We start from the raw sequence: 15284 nt of genomic DNA on the forward strand, positions 1-15284 counted from the left end.
AACAGCGTCATAGGGCAAAAATGGCGCGTGAATGGGAAAAAGGATCACATAATTTCACATCGATCTCCATGGTAGCGCGATCGAAATTTTTTGTGTGGCGCGTATAACCTATTGCTCATACGCGTTAAAAACTTAGAATAAGAGTGCATTCAGTTGCGCACATAATCCCTATTGACGCTTGTACTGTCACTATACGTGCTATAGTTGCCTCCTTGTTTGCATACATTTTGATTGTAGTTACAAAAAAAAATTGTTAGCTCTGCTGTGTCTTTCCTTGGTGCAACTGCTTGTGGTGCAGCAAGACGTTTTGCTTCTAATGATGTCTGGGCAATCCAAGCGTTCGTGTCGTGTAGCTAGCTGTAAATGTATCAGTCGCAAAAAAATTGTACATGCCAGAGATGCAAATGCAATCAATATAGCCTGTATTTTATAAATCCTTCAGTTGAACTGCTTAAGCAGAAAGTAGATATGCATGAAAATCAGATGATTGCGCTGATGCTTAGCAAGAACAAGGTAACATAACATTACTGATTCAATATTTTCTTTTACTGAAAGACTTGTTGCTGGTGTCCTACTGGAGTTGAGAAGAGATCTGCTGCCTGCCATGAGGCCATGTCTCTCAAGTTACCGCAATATTGTTGCCTTCAAAGTAAGTGGATTTGTTTCTCTCAGCATTTTACTACCAACCTGCATCATGGCAATCCACTTAGCTGTGTAGGTGATCACTGTTAGTGACATTGGAGTGCTGGTGGACAAGCACCCTTTTGAATGTTACAACACACAGCTGTGGCATATGTGAAGCTGTTAATATACAGAGTGTCCCAACTATGATGCATAAATATTTTTTTTAAATAAAGATGCCACGTAGCTGGACAAAACCAAGTTATTACGTTTGCCATTGCTTGGAGATACTGAGAATATTCTTTTCATTCTGCCTAATTTGATCATTAGTCTTAATTAATCAAACTCTCAATTACTCTAATCAGATGAAAAGTGTAAATGAGGAAATTGTAGAACACCATGAACAACTCCCGATACAGCATCCTGTTGTGCAAAAAGTGCTACATAAGTGTTCTTCCGAGCGGAAAAGAAGCTCGCGAATACACATAAAATTGCCGCATGAATGGCTGCTCGAGGCTCTTTGCGTGTATTCGTGGCTTTCTTTCACGCTCAGAAAAACTTTCATGTAGCACGTATTTCATGTAATTATAATATTTGAGAAGTTGATTAAATAATTTACACTTAATTATGCAATTAGGCAGAATGCAAAAAAGAAGTGAGTATCTCCAGGTGATGGCAAACTTTACCTTGGTTGTGTCCAGATACGTAGCATTTGCATATTTTCAAACCTTTGTGTGTTGGGACGCCCCGTATAAGCCAGATTTGTTTCTCCAAGTTAATATACTGATGACATTCGATTCTGGTCTAGCAGGCAAAAATGCTAAACAGGAAGAAATTTTAATTCTCTCTTGGTAGGTTGTTCAAGCAAATCAACCAAGTTGTTACACATGAAATGCGGCATTTGTAGGTGTGTTCTGCAACACTGCAGCCCTAAAAACTTTTGAGTAAAGTGCTGCTACTATAATTTCTCTAAAGCATGCAGCAAGGTTCAGCATTCCAGGAGGCTGGCATCAAGAGAGATCTATTTATATGAATTTCATATGTAAAAATGAGGTGTTATTGTTTGGATGACTGTATAAACTTATGCTTTAATTCCAGTCTTGCATTAGGCAGACTTGGACGGGAAAATTGATTTCTTTTGGGCGATGTGGTACAAATGCATGGGGTAATGCTTGTATGCATAGACATTACATCCCTATTGCTTAGCCAAGGGGTGCCCCTGCGTGTTAAAATATACAGGCCTCAGATTGAAGAATGTCAACTTTTGTAAAATCAACTACACCTTTTAGATTATGAGATTACAATTATTGCATACCGTCATAGTGGGGTATATGGGCTGAAAACCCTGCACACTGCGGTATCATGAAAATTTATTCTATGTAATACAAGCCATGCTGCTTGCCGATTTAAGCAAATATAAGGCAACCTTTCTAGGAATGTTTCTGGCCTTGTAATGTACTTCATGTTATATTCTTTAAGACTATAAAGCAGATTGTTCTTCTGTACATTTTCTAGAAGCTTAAACTGCGGCGATCTAAACCACTTGGCAACAATGCTGTGATCGCTACCGCGTGTGGAGCAAACGCAGCTTTGCCTTGTTCAATTGTGTCACGGGCACTTCCGAAGCGCTGCCTATTTAGTAAATAATCTTGGTGGCATGGAAGCGCCATCTGCTTCTATGCATTGCTTTGTTTTCTTGTGGCATCACGTCACATTTTAATCGTAATATTTTTTTTTCGTTTTCTGAGAGTCTCGTATTGCCCCCCCCCTCATCATGCTGTAATTGTGGTTGCATTATTTATGTGCAAATATTTATGTATAGATGACCACTGCTCCAAGTTCCATTTTATCGCAAAGTAAGCTACGAATACCCAAGGAATTATGTATAACAAAATACCAAAGTCAAATTGCCGAACACAACCAAGCAGACTCAGTGCACAGTCTCTCACCAGATTGCATTGGTCATGCAAAGGTGCACAGCATACCTCTTTATTACTTGCTGAACAAGCTGTGAGAAAACTGAATATTTATGTAGCTTCAATTAAGTGCTATCAGCCATTACTTTTGCCCTCGGCAATTGTGGACTATTATCACGACTTTTCTTTTTCTAACTCATTTTGCTTATTATAGAGGGATTACTGCCTGTGTTCATAGGAAATATATCACATGGGCAATGAAACGCCAAGAATGTATAAACTTGGAACATTGATTGTGCAGTTTGATGGTTCAGAACAAGTAGAAATACAGCATAAAAACTGAACTTTTACTTGAAACAACAATAGAGCATACAGTAACCATACTTGCCTGCTGTAGCCCCTGTGCCAAGTAAATTTAAATTCTGCTTTTTGCATCCTATCAGAGCGCTGGTAACATGTTTCACATTTCTGTCAGCCAACTAACCTGTCTTGTAACAGTAAAAACGTGCCAACTATATTTTTTAACAACATGCTAGAATATGCAGGCAGTTCACTTAGAAAACTACAGCCATAGAATCAATACAGTGATGCGACTTTCGGTTTGCATGTCACAGGTTGAGAAAAGTAAGGTGGGAGCTGTTTCCAATGTTCCGACTAGATAGCAAAGCTAGTATAAAAGGTAGCACACCACTGAGCTCTACTATGGGGGGGGGCTGGATAGCGCATTCCTTCGACTGAAGCCAACCTTGTCCCAGAAGTTGGTACTTCATGACTTTGTTGTGGCATTTCACCTGCACACGAGTGCGGCATTTCTTCTGCTATAATGCTTGCCCTTTGTGCCGCAAGCTACCGAAGCAGTCCAGAGAAGTATTTCGAGAAGACGTCCAGAATTTTTCATCACAGCACTGACAGCATCGCTAACATGAGTGGCGCGTGCTGAAAACACTTGTCAATCAGAAAATGCTTTCTGTAAGAAAAACTTATCACGTACGGGTTCAGAACATAGTAGCAGCTCTCACCAGACATGTGGAGACATCGCCTAGATGTGGAAAACCACGAAGAAAAATTTTTATGGCAGCAATGTTGTGCAACGGCACACACTAGTAAGTGCAGCGTATGCCCTACTTTTGGGACAAGCCGCTGCACGACACTGCATTTCCGCTGGCTTCATCTACCCCTGGCTCTGTGGGCAGCGAAGCGGCATCCAGCAATACATAGTAGAGATCAGTGGTGCACATAGTATTTTATGTCCCCTTTCTCGATGCCAGCTGAACACACGGTAACTGTTTCCAAAGCAGAAAAACTAAGCGCAAGGGCTCTATACACATTGCATCGTAAAGTGGCTGATGCTTGGGCAAAGCAAATACTGTGCATGGTAGATTTGTGTGAGGCAAGCTAGGAGTCAAAAAGCCTGCTGCATACTAGCAAATGACCAACATATTGTTGCATGTTGAAATTCTTTTTTTATTCCTCATCACTCATTTGTGTAGGGGAGACGGCTCTCACAACTGGAGAAGCCTGGGAAGCATGCAGTACTCCACAAAACCAGTTTCAACGTAAAATGTGTCTGCATCTCATAATTTCATGGCTGCGAGAGTGAGCCCAATGGTAAACACATCTGAGTGTTCATGATGTCATGCATTTCCCACTTTATCTGCACGTCATACCTATCTTGACAAAGCTGATATTGCCTTTAGAGAAATTGTAGATATTGTGAGCTTGCATTTCAGAACACACAACAAGCTTAACACGTACAACACCAGAACAATTTGTTGAGAATTTCGGATCAGGAATCTTTGAAGCACAATTTGTTTAGTGGTGTTAAGATTTTGCTTAAGGTTGTTGATTATTACATTCATATAGTGTTCAAGCATTGCTGTAACAACATTCTTCGCTTGGAGTACATAGTAAGGGTGTACTCCACATGAGCTGGTGGCATTTTGCTCCATATTCAAAAACTGGTTTCTTCTTCAGTTGAGATTTTCAAGCTTGCATTCTTTATTAGCTGTTGTATGTAACCTATCCTAAATGTTTCAATAGTGAACACAATGTGACCTTTTTGATTGATTTTGTGGATTGTACACCCTTGCTGCAAACAATTCCAGATGATAACTGTTTCCGCCTTAATGAAAAATAATTGCTTGAAGCAGCCATAGCCACCAATAATACTAGCATGACACGATTATGAAAATTGTGATATTGTACTTTGATTTATAATGTTTTTAAACATATGGAGCTCTGCCTGTGGTGTAAATGGGTTCCTGATATCCATTCGTGATGCAAGAATTTGAAGAATAAACTGAAGCAAGGATGTTTACTTACTTTTCAAGAGAAGCTCATGGCAATTTCCTCATGAAAAGTAAAATAACTAGAAATAACTTTACTGAGCTGAGAAGAGTGCTACAATTGTCTCATTCGAATAGTGCAATATACAGAAGCTACAACAAATGTTTACTATTTTGGTTGCATTTGTATATATGGTCTTGTCACGTGTTGCAAGCTGTATTCAGAATGGCCACAGCTCAGTCATGATTGTGGCATTGTGCAATGAAGTACCGCTGGCATCACCCGGAAAGTGTCGCAAAGTTACAAATACAACTTTAAATGGGTTCTTTTAGGAAAAAAGACTTAGCTCAGAAAATTATCCTTTTTTATGCAGCCTGTCGAGACAAGGTTTCTTTACATGGCCATGGCGCTCAAGGAAGAAACTGAGACTGTAGACTGCCAACGTTCATTCCTGTTCCGGCAAAGACGGGCCAGCAGTAACCAGCAGGATTTTACAAAGTGAACTCATCACAGCTTGAGCCACTCCATGCCACAAGCAGTTGCTCCTCGAGCCACCGTGCAAAGGTTCCTTGGGGCACAAGTCCAACTCAGCGCCACCTTTCTTCTGCAGTTTTTCTACCTACTTAGCTAACCAGGTGGGTCAAAGATGGCAGAGGGAAAGGGAATCACAGCTTTAAGCATAGAACCTGCTCAAGCTTAATGCAGTTTGAGAGTGAACAGTGAACGAGAAATAGGTAGAGAGAAATAAGACACCTCTTCTCCCTCAGAGAATTGGCAGTGAAAAAAAAACAGCTTATGAAGGCTTGAATATTGGTCGGAATAATTTGGCATAGGTAGGATAATGACTATGAATGTTTCTGGCAAAGGTAGTGGTAGTAGGCTGAATAATCAAGGAGTTTAGATATAGATTAGAAAACAAATTTCATTACACTACCAGAATTTTAAACCATCCCAATAATTCTTTTGACGGTTTATGCGTGTTGAGCGACAATGCTTCTTGATGCCTGCTTCTTACTGAGATCATTCTTATGCCGCATAATTCACCTGTTCAAGTTCCATGTTTCTCCCGTCCAAGCAAATTTACATACATCACAAGAAAACTTATAGATGATTTCCAGTAACTTACTGATTAAATGAGAGAGCAGCATGCACCCCAGGCTTTCTTAGATATGCGTTCAAGAGCCTCAGATCTCGTGAATGTTATACATACTCCTGCTGAGCAAGTTCTTGGTTTCATCTACAAGGTCATTTCAGAATATTAGTTTGCTTAAGTTGGAGAAACAGTTAATCGAAGACATGTCAAGCGATATCGCTGTCGATCTACATTCCAACTGAAATAAAAATAAATATAGCACCAAATGCAAGAATTATTATTCTTGCAGTGGAATGAAATCCTTCTTCTAATCTAAATATGCAATCCATAATAATTCAGACTACTAAATACTTGCAAAGGGGTTGCGTCGTGAATTATGCATGTTGTATTCCGTATTTTCTTACTATAAGACCCAACGATGCTTAAACAGCAGAGAAAACATTAAGAGCTGAGTACTTAATACTTTATATTGCTCCATAAATCAGTTTCCCTGCCAACATCAGCGTCCCGCGCTAATAATGTTTGGGAGAATGTGTGAAACAAGGCACCTGACCCATAGGGTAGTGCTGTTCACTTTGTTTGGGAATGAAGGTCATACTGTACATGTATGTGATAGCCATACGTGTCATTACCTTTAAAAAAAAGGAAGCAAAGCTGCGAGTCTGCCTAAGTGGAACAGATTCATTACAAAAAAATGTTTTTTGCATAAACAAACAAGGACGAAGAAAAGGAGCAACACAAGCACGATCGCGTTCTAACAACTGGTTTTATTTTCGAAGAACCATTTACTTAAGAACCCAGATCGGTGCTATCCAGTCAACACAACACATCAATAGCGTATATAACAACACTTGTGATAAAAATGTCACGGATAAGCGCCACCCGGTTAACATAAAAACAGCAATGCGCATTAAACAAGCACTTAAGATGAAAAGACAGGAGCGAATATAGCAGTGAAACAGAAGGATGACTGATGCATTTTTCCTTTAGTTTTGCAATCCAGTGCGCTTCCACAATTTCTCTCGCGATTTGATTTCGATGCCTAAACAATATGCCGGTGCTTCTAAGTCAAGGTGAGCACGCATGTTCTTGACAAAGCATAGCCGAATGCTTACTAGGGCCAGCTTTCAGACAGGACAAGTGTTCCCTTAGTCTCGTGTTAACGCATTTTGCAGTCTGCACTACGTACACATGACCTCATGTCATAGGAACCTGATACACAACTTTCTTCGCGCAGTGAACAAATTGGTTCTCACGCGGATTTTTAATACTGCATTCTTTCTTTGCATCACCCTTACTTTCGAACTTACTTTTTAACCTAGAACACGCACTTCCTCTTGTTTTTAGCCGAAAGCACCACTTTTACTTCGTAACTCCCAGCCACCTTTTTAAGTCTGTGTGAAAGGCCATGCACATACGGAATCACTGAAACCCTGGAAGCTAATTCTTTCTGGCTTTGTTTTTTTGTGCATAGTTCTTTATCCTGTTTAAGTTTCTCATAAGTCTAGCACATGACGCCAGCATCACAGCGAGCAGGCACCTACCCGGCCTCTCTCAACCGATCAACTTGCTCAAGAAAGGCAATGTTTACTGTGCGGTAACACGACTTCAACAATGCTGACCGGCAACATGAAATGACTATGCCATTCTTCACAAGCCTGGAATGGTTTGAGGGATTTGAGGCATAGTTCATTAGCGGTTTTCCAGCTCGGGGCGTGAATGACCAACACACATGTTCTGGTAGAATTTCTAACTTGACATAAAGGAACTGTAGCTTGTTATCTACCGGTACTTCCGAAGTAAAAGTCAAGCCTTCAATAGTAGTAGAAGCCTTTGACTCTAGGCAAGGGCTTAAATTTTACTTTGCAAGTACTGGTAGATAAGAAGCTACAGTTTCTTGTTAACAAGCTACATGAACTATGCCTCAAGCAATTCCAGGCTTTTAAAGAATGGCATAGTCATTTCATGTTGCCACTCAGCATTGTTGAAGTCGTGTTCGTCAACATTGCCTTTCTTGAGCAAGTTGATCAGTTGAGAGAGGCCAGGTACCTGCTCGCTGTGATGCTGGTGTCATGCGCTAGACTAATGAAAAAACTTGAACAGGATAAGGAACTATGCACAAAAAATTTAAGGCAGAAAGAATTAGCTTTCAAGGTTTCAGTGATTCCATATGTGCGTGGCCTTTCACACAGACTTAAAAAGGTGGCTGGGAGTTATGAAGTAAAAGTGGTGTTTTCGGCTAAAAACAAAAGAGGTAATGTGTGTTCTAGAGTAAAAAGTAAGTTCGAAAGTACGGGTGATGCAAAGAAATAATGCAGTATTAAACATCCGCATAAGAACCAATTTCTTGATTGTGCGAAGAATGTTGAGTATCAGGTTTCTATGACATGTGGTCATGTGTACGTAGGGCAGACTGCAAGATGCATTAACACAAGACAAAGGGAATACTTGTCCAGTCTGAAAGGTGGCCCTAGTAAGCATTTGGCCATGCATTGTCAGGAACATGCGTGCTCACCTTGTCTTAGAAGCACCTGCACATTGTTTAGGCAACGAAGTCAAACCGCGAGGGAAATTGTGGAAGTGCACTGGATTGCAAAACGAAAGTAAAAATGCATCAGTCATCCTTCTGTTTCATTGCCAGATAAAGAGAATTCGCTCCTGTCATCTTATCTTTAACATAGTTTCATCTTAAGTGCTCGTTTTATGTGCATTGCTGTTTTTATGTTGACGGGGTCGTGCTGATCCGTGGCATTTTTATCACACGTGTTGTTATATGCGCTTTTGATGTGTCCTGTTGATTGGATTGAGCAGATCTCTGGGTTCTTAAGCAAATGGTTCTTCGTCCTTGTTTGTTTGCGCGCAGAAAATTTTTAAAATAAAAAGAGTTTTTCAAAACTGTAAGGAGGTTTTTACTGTGTGCAGTTTAAAAAGAGAAAAAAGCTTCACAGCTGTTACTAAATGCACTCTCCAGAGCTTTACACTATGCAACTGTACTAGTTTACACACAATACACTTCACCTCTCGTCACGGCCCAGGTGGCGATTCAGGTTTTTCAAAGGTGTTTCATTGTATGAGACGGCACATACAGCATCACCTATTTGCAAGATATTGCATTCCAATTCTGTCATATGAGATAAATTCGTTAGAGAGTTTTAAATTGCCCTAAATGTATTACAGCTGTGGACCAGTACATTGGCAGTAGCTTGCAGTAACTATAGCTTGTGGAAATATAATTGCAACTGCCATGTTATGTGTACCTGCTAGTGCACAGGCATCGGCCACAGAAATCTTTAGGGTACACTAGTTTCTTCTATTTTGGAGTACGCATCCTCCACCAGATTAAAATGTGAAGTGGATTGTCATTTGCGGCGTATACTCCTGCGTAAACTTTATAACCATTTCTCCTCATCTGCTCTACAGATCATTGTTGCTACAACTGCAAAAGCAGGGTGCCTGTTTACAGCACCTGTAGAGAGCAAAGTCAGCGAATCGTGAATGAATAATCATTTAATTTTAGTATTTTCCAGTAAAGTTAACACTTTGTGTCTTCCACTGTGGTGTTTTTCAAATTCTAAGGTTGGCACATGTGCACAAGGTTTCACTACAGTATCTCATTTTGCAGGAAAAAGTGTATTTGCGCGTGATGTTCTGCTGCACAGAATGTCATGAGTTTTCTTATGTGTCGGTCACCATCTCGCAAACTGCTCCTTTAGGAGTTGGAAGGCAACATTAATGCGAAGTACATTTAATGTTCGAAAAAAAAGGATGTGCCCTCTGATCCCCTTATTTTCGATGGGGGCGAAATGTGAAAACACCCGTCTACTTAGATTTAGGTGCACGTTAAAGAATCCCAGGTGGTCCAAATTTCCGGAATCCCCCACTATGGCGTGCCTCATAATCAGATCGTGGTTTTGGTACATAAAACCACATAATTTAATTTTTTTGATCTCCTTGTTCTCCTCACTTGATCCCTAGTGTTCTAATAGCATGATTGACACAATGAGCATAAATGTGATGTGCAATTATTGTGTATTGGGGGCCAGGGTACATTCATTTTATCAGCTTTTTCGGTTGACTTGAATTAGTATTGTAGAATGATGTTTGCTTCTTTTACTCATTGTTACCAAATATCACTTTTGACTGCGGCAACAAGTATAATGTTGTTTGCTGGCACTCCTGCCAACCGATATAACTTGAAGGCATCTGTGATAAAAAAAAACAGCTAATGATTTCCAAAGAGCTAAGGTCCAGTGAGACCAATAAATTTTAAGCTAATACCTGTGGATGGTACTGCTGAATAAATGCCCATCCAGTAGGACTGTCCATACCATTTTCTTCCATTAGATTACATTGAAGATTTGAACAGAATCTGAATGTAGACTTGTCTGCAAAGTAATCCATTTCCTTATCCAAGTAATATAGCTTCAGCAGGAAGACTGAAACTTCAAGTCGTCAGTAGTGGCATGAACATACAGTAAACAGTGCTAAACTTTTCCCTATCTTGCACCTTTTATCATTTCCCGTCCCATTTTTTTTCACAGGCTGTTCTTTACTATTTATGGTCATACCCAGTTTAATTTGGTGTCCTTACTTATTTAATATTTGACCAATATCTTTTTTTCTTTATCGGATCTTAATGAAATGTTTATTGATAACGTACCTTCATTTGCCATTTCCACTGATCTTAACCAGACACATCATGTTACAAAGTTTATTTTGCCTAATTCTTCATTGCTTTTTTTTTGCCAAATTTCCAAGCAGTTTATTTTAATTCCTATGTTGATTTCTGGCAATAGGTCTACTAGGTCTACAGATCATTTTCTGTTTTCTGGGAAGAATAGGTCTACTAGGTCTACAGATCATTTTCTGTTTAGGTCATCCCTACTTATTGTAACAACTTACAGCAGTGCCCCTACACACTCCATCACAATCACTGCGAAACACACCCTTCCTACCTTTATTTTAACACTTTGGTTTCTCTTGACCTACTATATGCACCAGATGAGGGTAGGGGCGAGTGAGCTATGCACATCCAAAACCGCTGCCAAGGAAAACAGTTGCTGCCCTGATGACACGTATCTGTCGAAATGTTGGCTACAGCAACATCCCTTGTTTTGAAAATGTTGAACCACGTTCATGGTTTTTTAATACTTCAGTTACCGCTTTGTTGTGTTCTGTGATTGTCTTTTGTTGCCACTTCCTTTAGGATGGAAATTCACCAGTAATATTTGTTTCTCCTAACAGCAGCAAGTTTATCCTTGCAAGGCATGTGGGAACAGCTTTCACCAGGAAACAGTGCAAGACGAGTGGTCGAAGAAAATAAAATTGCTTCTGTGATCTAAAGTACTTGACGAATAAAATTTTGCACTTATTTGTATATATGTCGTGCAATTCATTCATATCACAAAAAGCAAAGTGTTTGATCTTTTGAGCTATTTCAATGTGTTGGCCAGACAGTTTTCTCCATAGCGACCTGCTGCTTCAGCAATGAGCTGCATTCATGACATTTGCATTAAAGGATATGTACTATCGGGGACAAAAGTGCCCAGGACGTGCGAGTGTCGACCAAATTGCATCTCTGCACTATCAGCCGCTATCATCTGCGTTGCAGATCACTTTCCGAATGCAAATGTTAGCGTGGCTGATCCCAGCAGAAAGTGCACCAATAAAATTCGGTCGTCATTCGCACATTTTGGGCACTTCTGTCCCCGATTGTACATTCTTGAAATAATCAATATGCTCTGTAAAACATAATGCATGAAACACCTCTATTTTAACGATTGGACCGTATAGTACAGATTTAGCATACGGAGCCTTTTTATTTCTGAGTACGGAAACACCTGTATGTTGACGGTTGGACCGTATAGTAGAGATTCAGCATACAGTCTTTTGTTTTCTGGATACAGAAACACCTGTATTTTAACGGTTGAACCGTATAGTACAAATTCAGCATACGGAGCCTTTCGTTTCCTGGATATGAAAACACCTGTATTTTAACGGTTGGACCGTATACTACAGATTCAATATACAGCGCCTTCCGTTTTCTGAATACTGAAAGCACCTGTACATTAACGGTCGAACCATACGATTCAATATACAGCGCCTTCCGTTTTCTGAATACGGAAGCACCTGTACATTAACGGTCGAACCATATGATTCAGCATACAGAGTCTTCCGTTTTCTGAATACATAAGCACTCGTATTTTGTAATACGGTCTCTATTTTTACGGTTGTCCGTTCTACGGAAATGACCGTTCTTTACTTACGGAAAGTGTTCGGTCACAAATTACCAGCAGATTTGCCGTAAAACCAAAGCAATTTTTTTACAGTGTATAGCAAACGCCTAGCAGAAGTGAATGAGGTGTGGCATGACATTTAAGCCATAGGATTTCAAGATCGGACACAATGTTTACAGATGTACAAGGTATATTTTGGCTCACGGCGACAAGTACCCCTCCTCCCCTCGTGCGCCTGCGATCGTTTCGAAACAGTTGAAAATTTGGTAGGTCAGCGAGCACTTCGCTGTCCGTTACGTCTTCTGTAAGCCATGTTTCCGTTAATATTAGAATGTTACTGCAAGATGACGAGACCAGATTAGAAATAATGTCCCGTTTTGGGATGAAGCTGCGTATGTTAGTAAAGATAGCGGAAAGAAACAAGTTTGATCGCGGGGCGGGCCGAGGGCGGGAAGGCACATGTTGATGACTGGGCAATTGCTACGATATTTCTTTAACAGATTCGGTGGAATGGTCAAACACGTATCGTCTGGTACCAATGTGCAATGTGTTGAAGCGCAGAGAAAAGGGTGCGGATTTCGATCTGGCGAAAGCGATAAGGCGTTTGCGAGCAAATCTGATGGGCTGAGAGAAATCTTCACCGACGCTGAAATTGCTTCCCTTAAGTTTTGGGCCATTAGAAAGGAGAGATTCTTTAGTTGTGAATTGATTAAATTTTACGATGAGTGGCCGAGCACGGCCTTCTGTATGGCGTCCAAGGCGATGCGCACGCTCAATGTGATTGGGATCAACGACGAAGTTCAAGTGTTCATTGCAGTGGCGGATAATGATTTTTTCAGATTCTGCAAATGTTTCTTTCGAGTTAGGATCGGGGATATTATAAAATATTAGATTATTACGGCGTGACCTGTTCTCGGCATCATCCATCTGTGTAGCAAGGCGAGCGATCTGGCCTGCCATTTGAGAGGCATCTGTTCTTATGGTATCTAGGTCGGTTCGTAGAGATGAAATTGCTTTATAATGTCCTTCTAAATCAGTCATGCGTTTACTTAGGTCCGATAAGATTTTGTCTGTTGTCAATAGCTTGCTTTTTAGGTCTAGTACTTCGGTAATTAGTTTTGACTGGCCAGCAGCTAGCTTTCCCAACTCAGTCATTACGTCATCAATATCGGGAGGGCCAGGGTTCGTTTCAATATCACCCGACAAAAGCAACAATGAATACATTGCATGAACACATTCGACAACAATTGTAGCGCAGCACCGTGGGCTTGGTAGCTGTATTAGAAAATAGTTGCTGGATTTTTTCCCGAAAGAATGATACGTTGCACTAACCTGCATGGCGAAATGCAGCGGATTAGTGGTCTGCGGTGAAGCACAGCCACCAAGCCCACAGGGCGCGGGGGAAGACAGGGGCGGTTTTATAGCTGACTTGGGAGACGATGTTGCTGACGATGGCGCTTTCCATGGTGAATTAGGATCCAAAGAGGGTGGCGGCGGCGCTATTGAACACGACGAATCAGTCGTGGCAGGAGCAGGCAAAGGGCTCGCACCAGGCGTGCTTGGACAGGTTGCTGGGATGGCTGTGGCTTGTGGGAAGGCCAGAATTGCCGGCAAAAGAAGTCCGGTGATGAAACCGTGTACCTGCATGGCGAAATGCAGCGGATTAGTGGTCTGCGGTGAAGCACAGCCACCAAGCCCACAGGGCGCGGGGGAAGACAGGGGCGGTTTTATAGCTGACTTGGGAGACGATGTTGCTGACGATGGCGCTTTCCATGGTGAATTAGGATCCAAAGAGGGTGGCGGCGGCGCTATTGGACACGACGAATCAGTCGTGGCAGGAGCAGGCAAAGGGCTCGCACCAGGCGTGCTTGGACAGGTTGCTGGGATGGCTGTGGCTTGTGGGAAGGCCAGAATTGCCGGCAAAAGGAGTCCGGTGATGAAACCGTGTACCTGCATGGCGAAATGCAGCGGATTAGTGGTCTGCGGTGAAGCACAGCCACCAAGCCCACAGGGCGCGGGGGAAGACAGGGGCGGTTTTATAGCTGACTTGGGAGACGATGTTGCTGACGATGGCGCTTTCCATGGTGAATTAGGATCCAAAGAGGGTGGCGGCGGCGCTATTGGACACGACGAATCAGTCGTGGCAGGAGCAGGCAAAGGGCTCGCACCAGGCGTGCTTGGACAGGTTGCTGGGATGGCTGTGGCTTGTGGGAAGGCCAGAATTGCGGGCAAAAGAAGTCCGGTGATGAAACCGTGTACCTGCATGGCGAAATGCAGCGGATTAGTGGTCTGCGGTGAAGCACAGCCACCAAGCCCACAGGGCGCGGGGGAAGACAGGGGCGGTTTTATAGCTGACTTGGGAGACGATGTTGCTGACGATGGCGCTTTCCATGGTGAATTAGGATCCAAAGAGGGTGGCGGCGGCGCTATTGGACACGACGAATCAGTCGTGGCAGGAGCAGGCAAAGGGCTCGCACCAGGCGTGCTTGGACAGGTTGCTGGGATGGCTGTGGCTTGTGGGAAGGCCAGAATTGCGGGCAAAAGAAGTCCGGTGATGAAACTGTGTACCTGCATGGCGAAATGCAGCGGATTAGTGGTCTGCGGTGAAGCACAGCCACCAAGCCCACCGAACTGTTGTATTAAAAGTGGATATTGGTTTTGTGCAAATGACCGGCATTCCAACACATGAAAGCATCTGGTGTGAAATTAGCTAGATAAAACAATGATAATCATTGTTGTTTATAGACCGCCTAAGTCACCCATTTCCTGTCTTGAAAATATGCACCTTTACTTAGAAAGCTTTAAAAAGCGCAGCTGTCGCATAATTATTCCTGGGGATTTCAGTTTGCCAGGAATTGATTGATCCAAGCTTAGCGCTCAGCCTCGCGAAGATGTCCATTGTGAACTACTTCTGAAATATCTTTCAGTAAGGATTTACAACAGGTAGTTCACGAGTGCACACGCGTAGTTGGGAAATCCAGATCTATTAGATTTAGCGTTCCTAGACGGGCGAATTGAAGACTTAGACATATTGGTTGAAACCGGTCTCTCGGATCATAAGCTAGATTATGTGGAGATAAAGCGCGCTGTATACCCGAAAGCTGGTAGCACTACGCATGTTCTTTGTTTTGT

At 41.9% G+C, this 15284-nt stretch overlaps 1 protein-coding gene and 1 long non-coding RNA gene across 2 annotated transcripts; one reads left to right on the forward strand and one right to left on the reverse strand.

Annotated features, from left to right (window-relative positions):
• Window positions 1–553: 553 nt before the first annotated feature.
• LOC125940687 (uncharacterized) lies at window positions 554–11287 on the forward strand. The gene is made up of 3 exons (XR_007463879.1): window positions 554–649; window positions 5197–5458; window positions 11161–11287. It is a non-coding gene; the product is annotated as an uncharacterized LOC125940687 (long non-coding RNA).
• Window positions 11288–12401: 1114 nt separating this feature from the next.
• On the reverse strand, window positions 12402–14080 carry LOC119466134 (uncharacterized). The gene has a single exon (XM_037726624.2). It carries the CDS (start codon window positions 13797–13799, stop codon window positions 12633–12635), a length of 1167 nt encoding a protein of 388 aa, XP_037582552.2. The 5' UTR covers window positions 13800–14080; the 3' UTR covers window positions 12402–12632.
• Between the last annotated feature and the right edge of the window lie 1204 nt (window positions 14081–15284).

This window comes from Dermacentor silvarum, chromosome 10 (assembly GCF_013339745.2).
Source record: "Dermacentor silvarum isolate Dsil-2018 chromosome 10, BIME_Dsil_1.4, whole genome shotgun sequence".
NCBI classification, from domain to species: Eukaryota; Metazoa; Arthropoda; class Arachnida; order Ixodida; family Ixodidae; genus Dermacentor; species Dermacentor silvarum.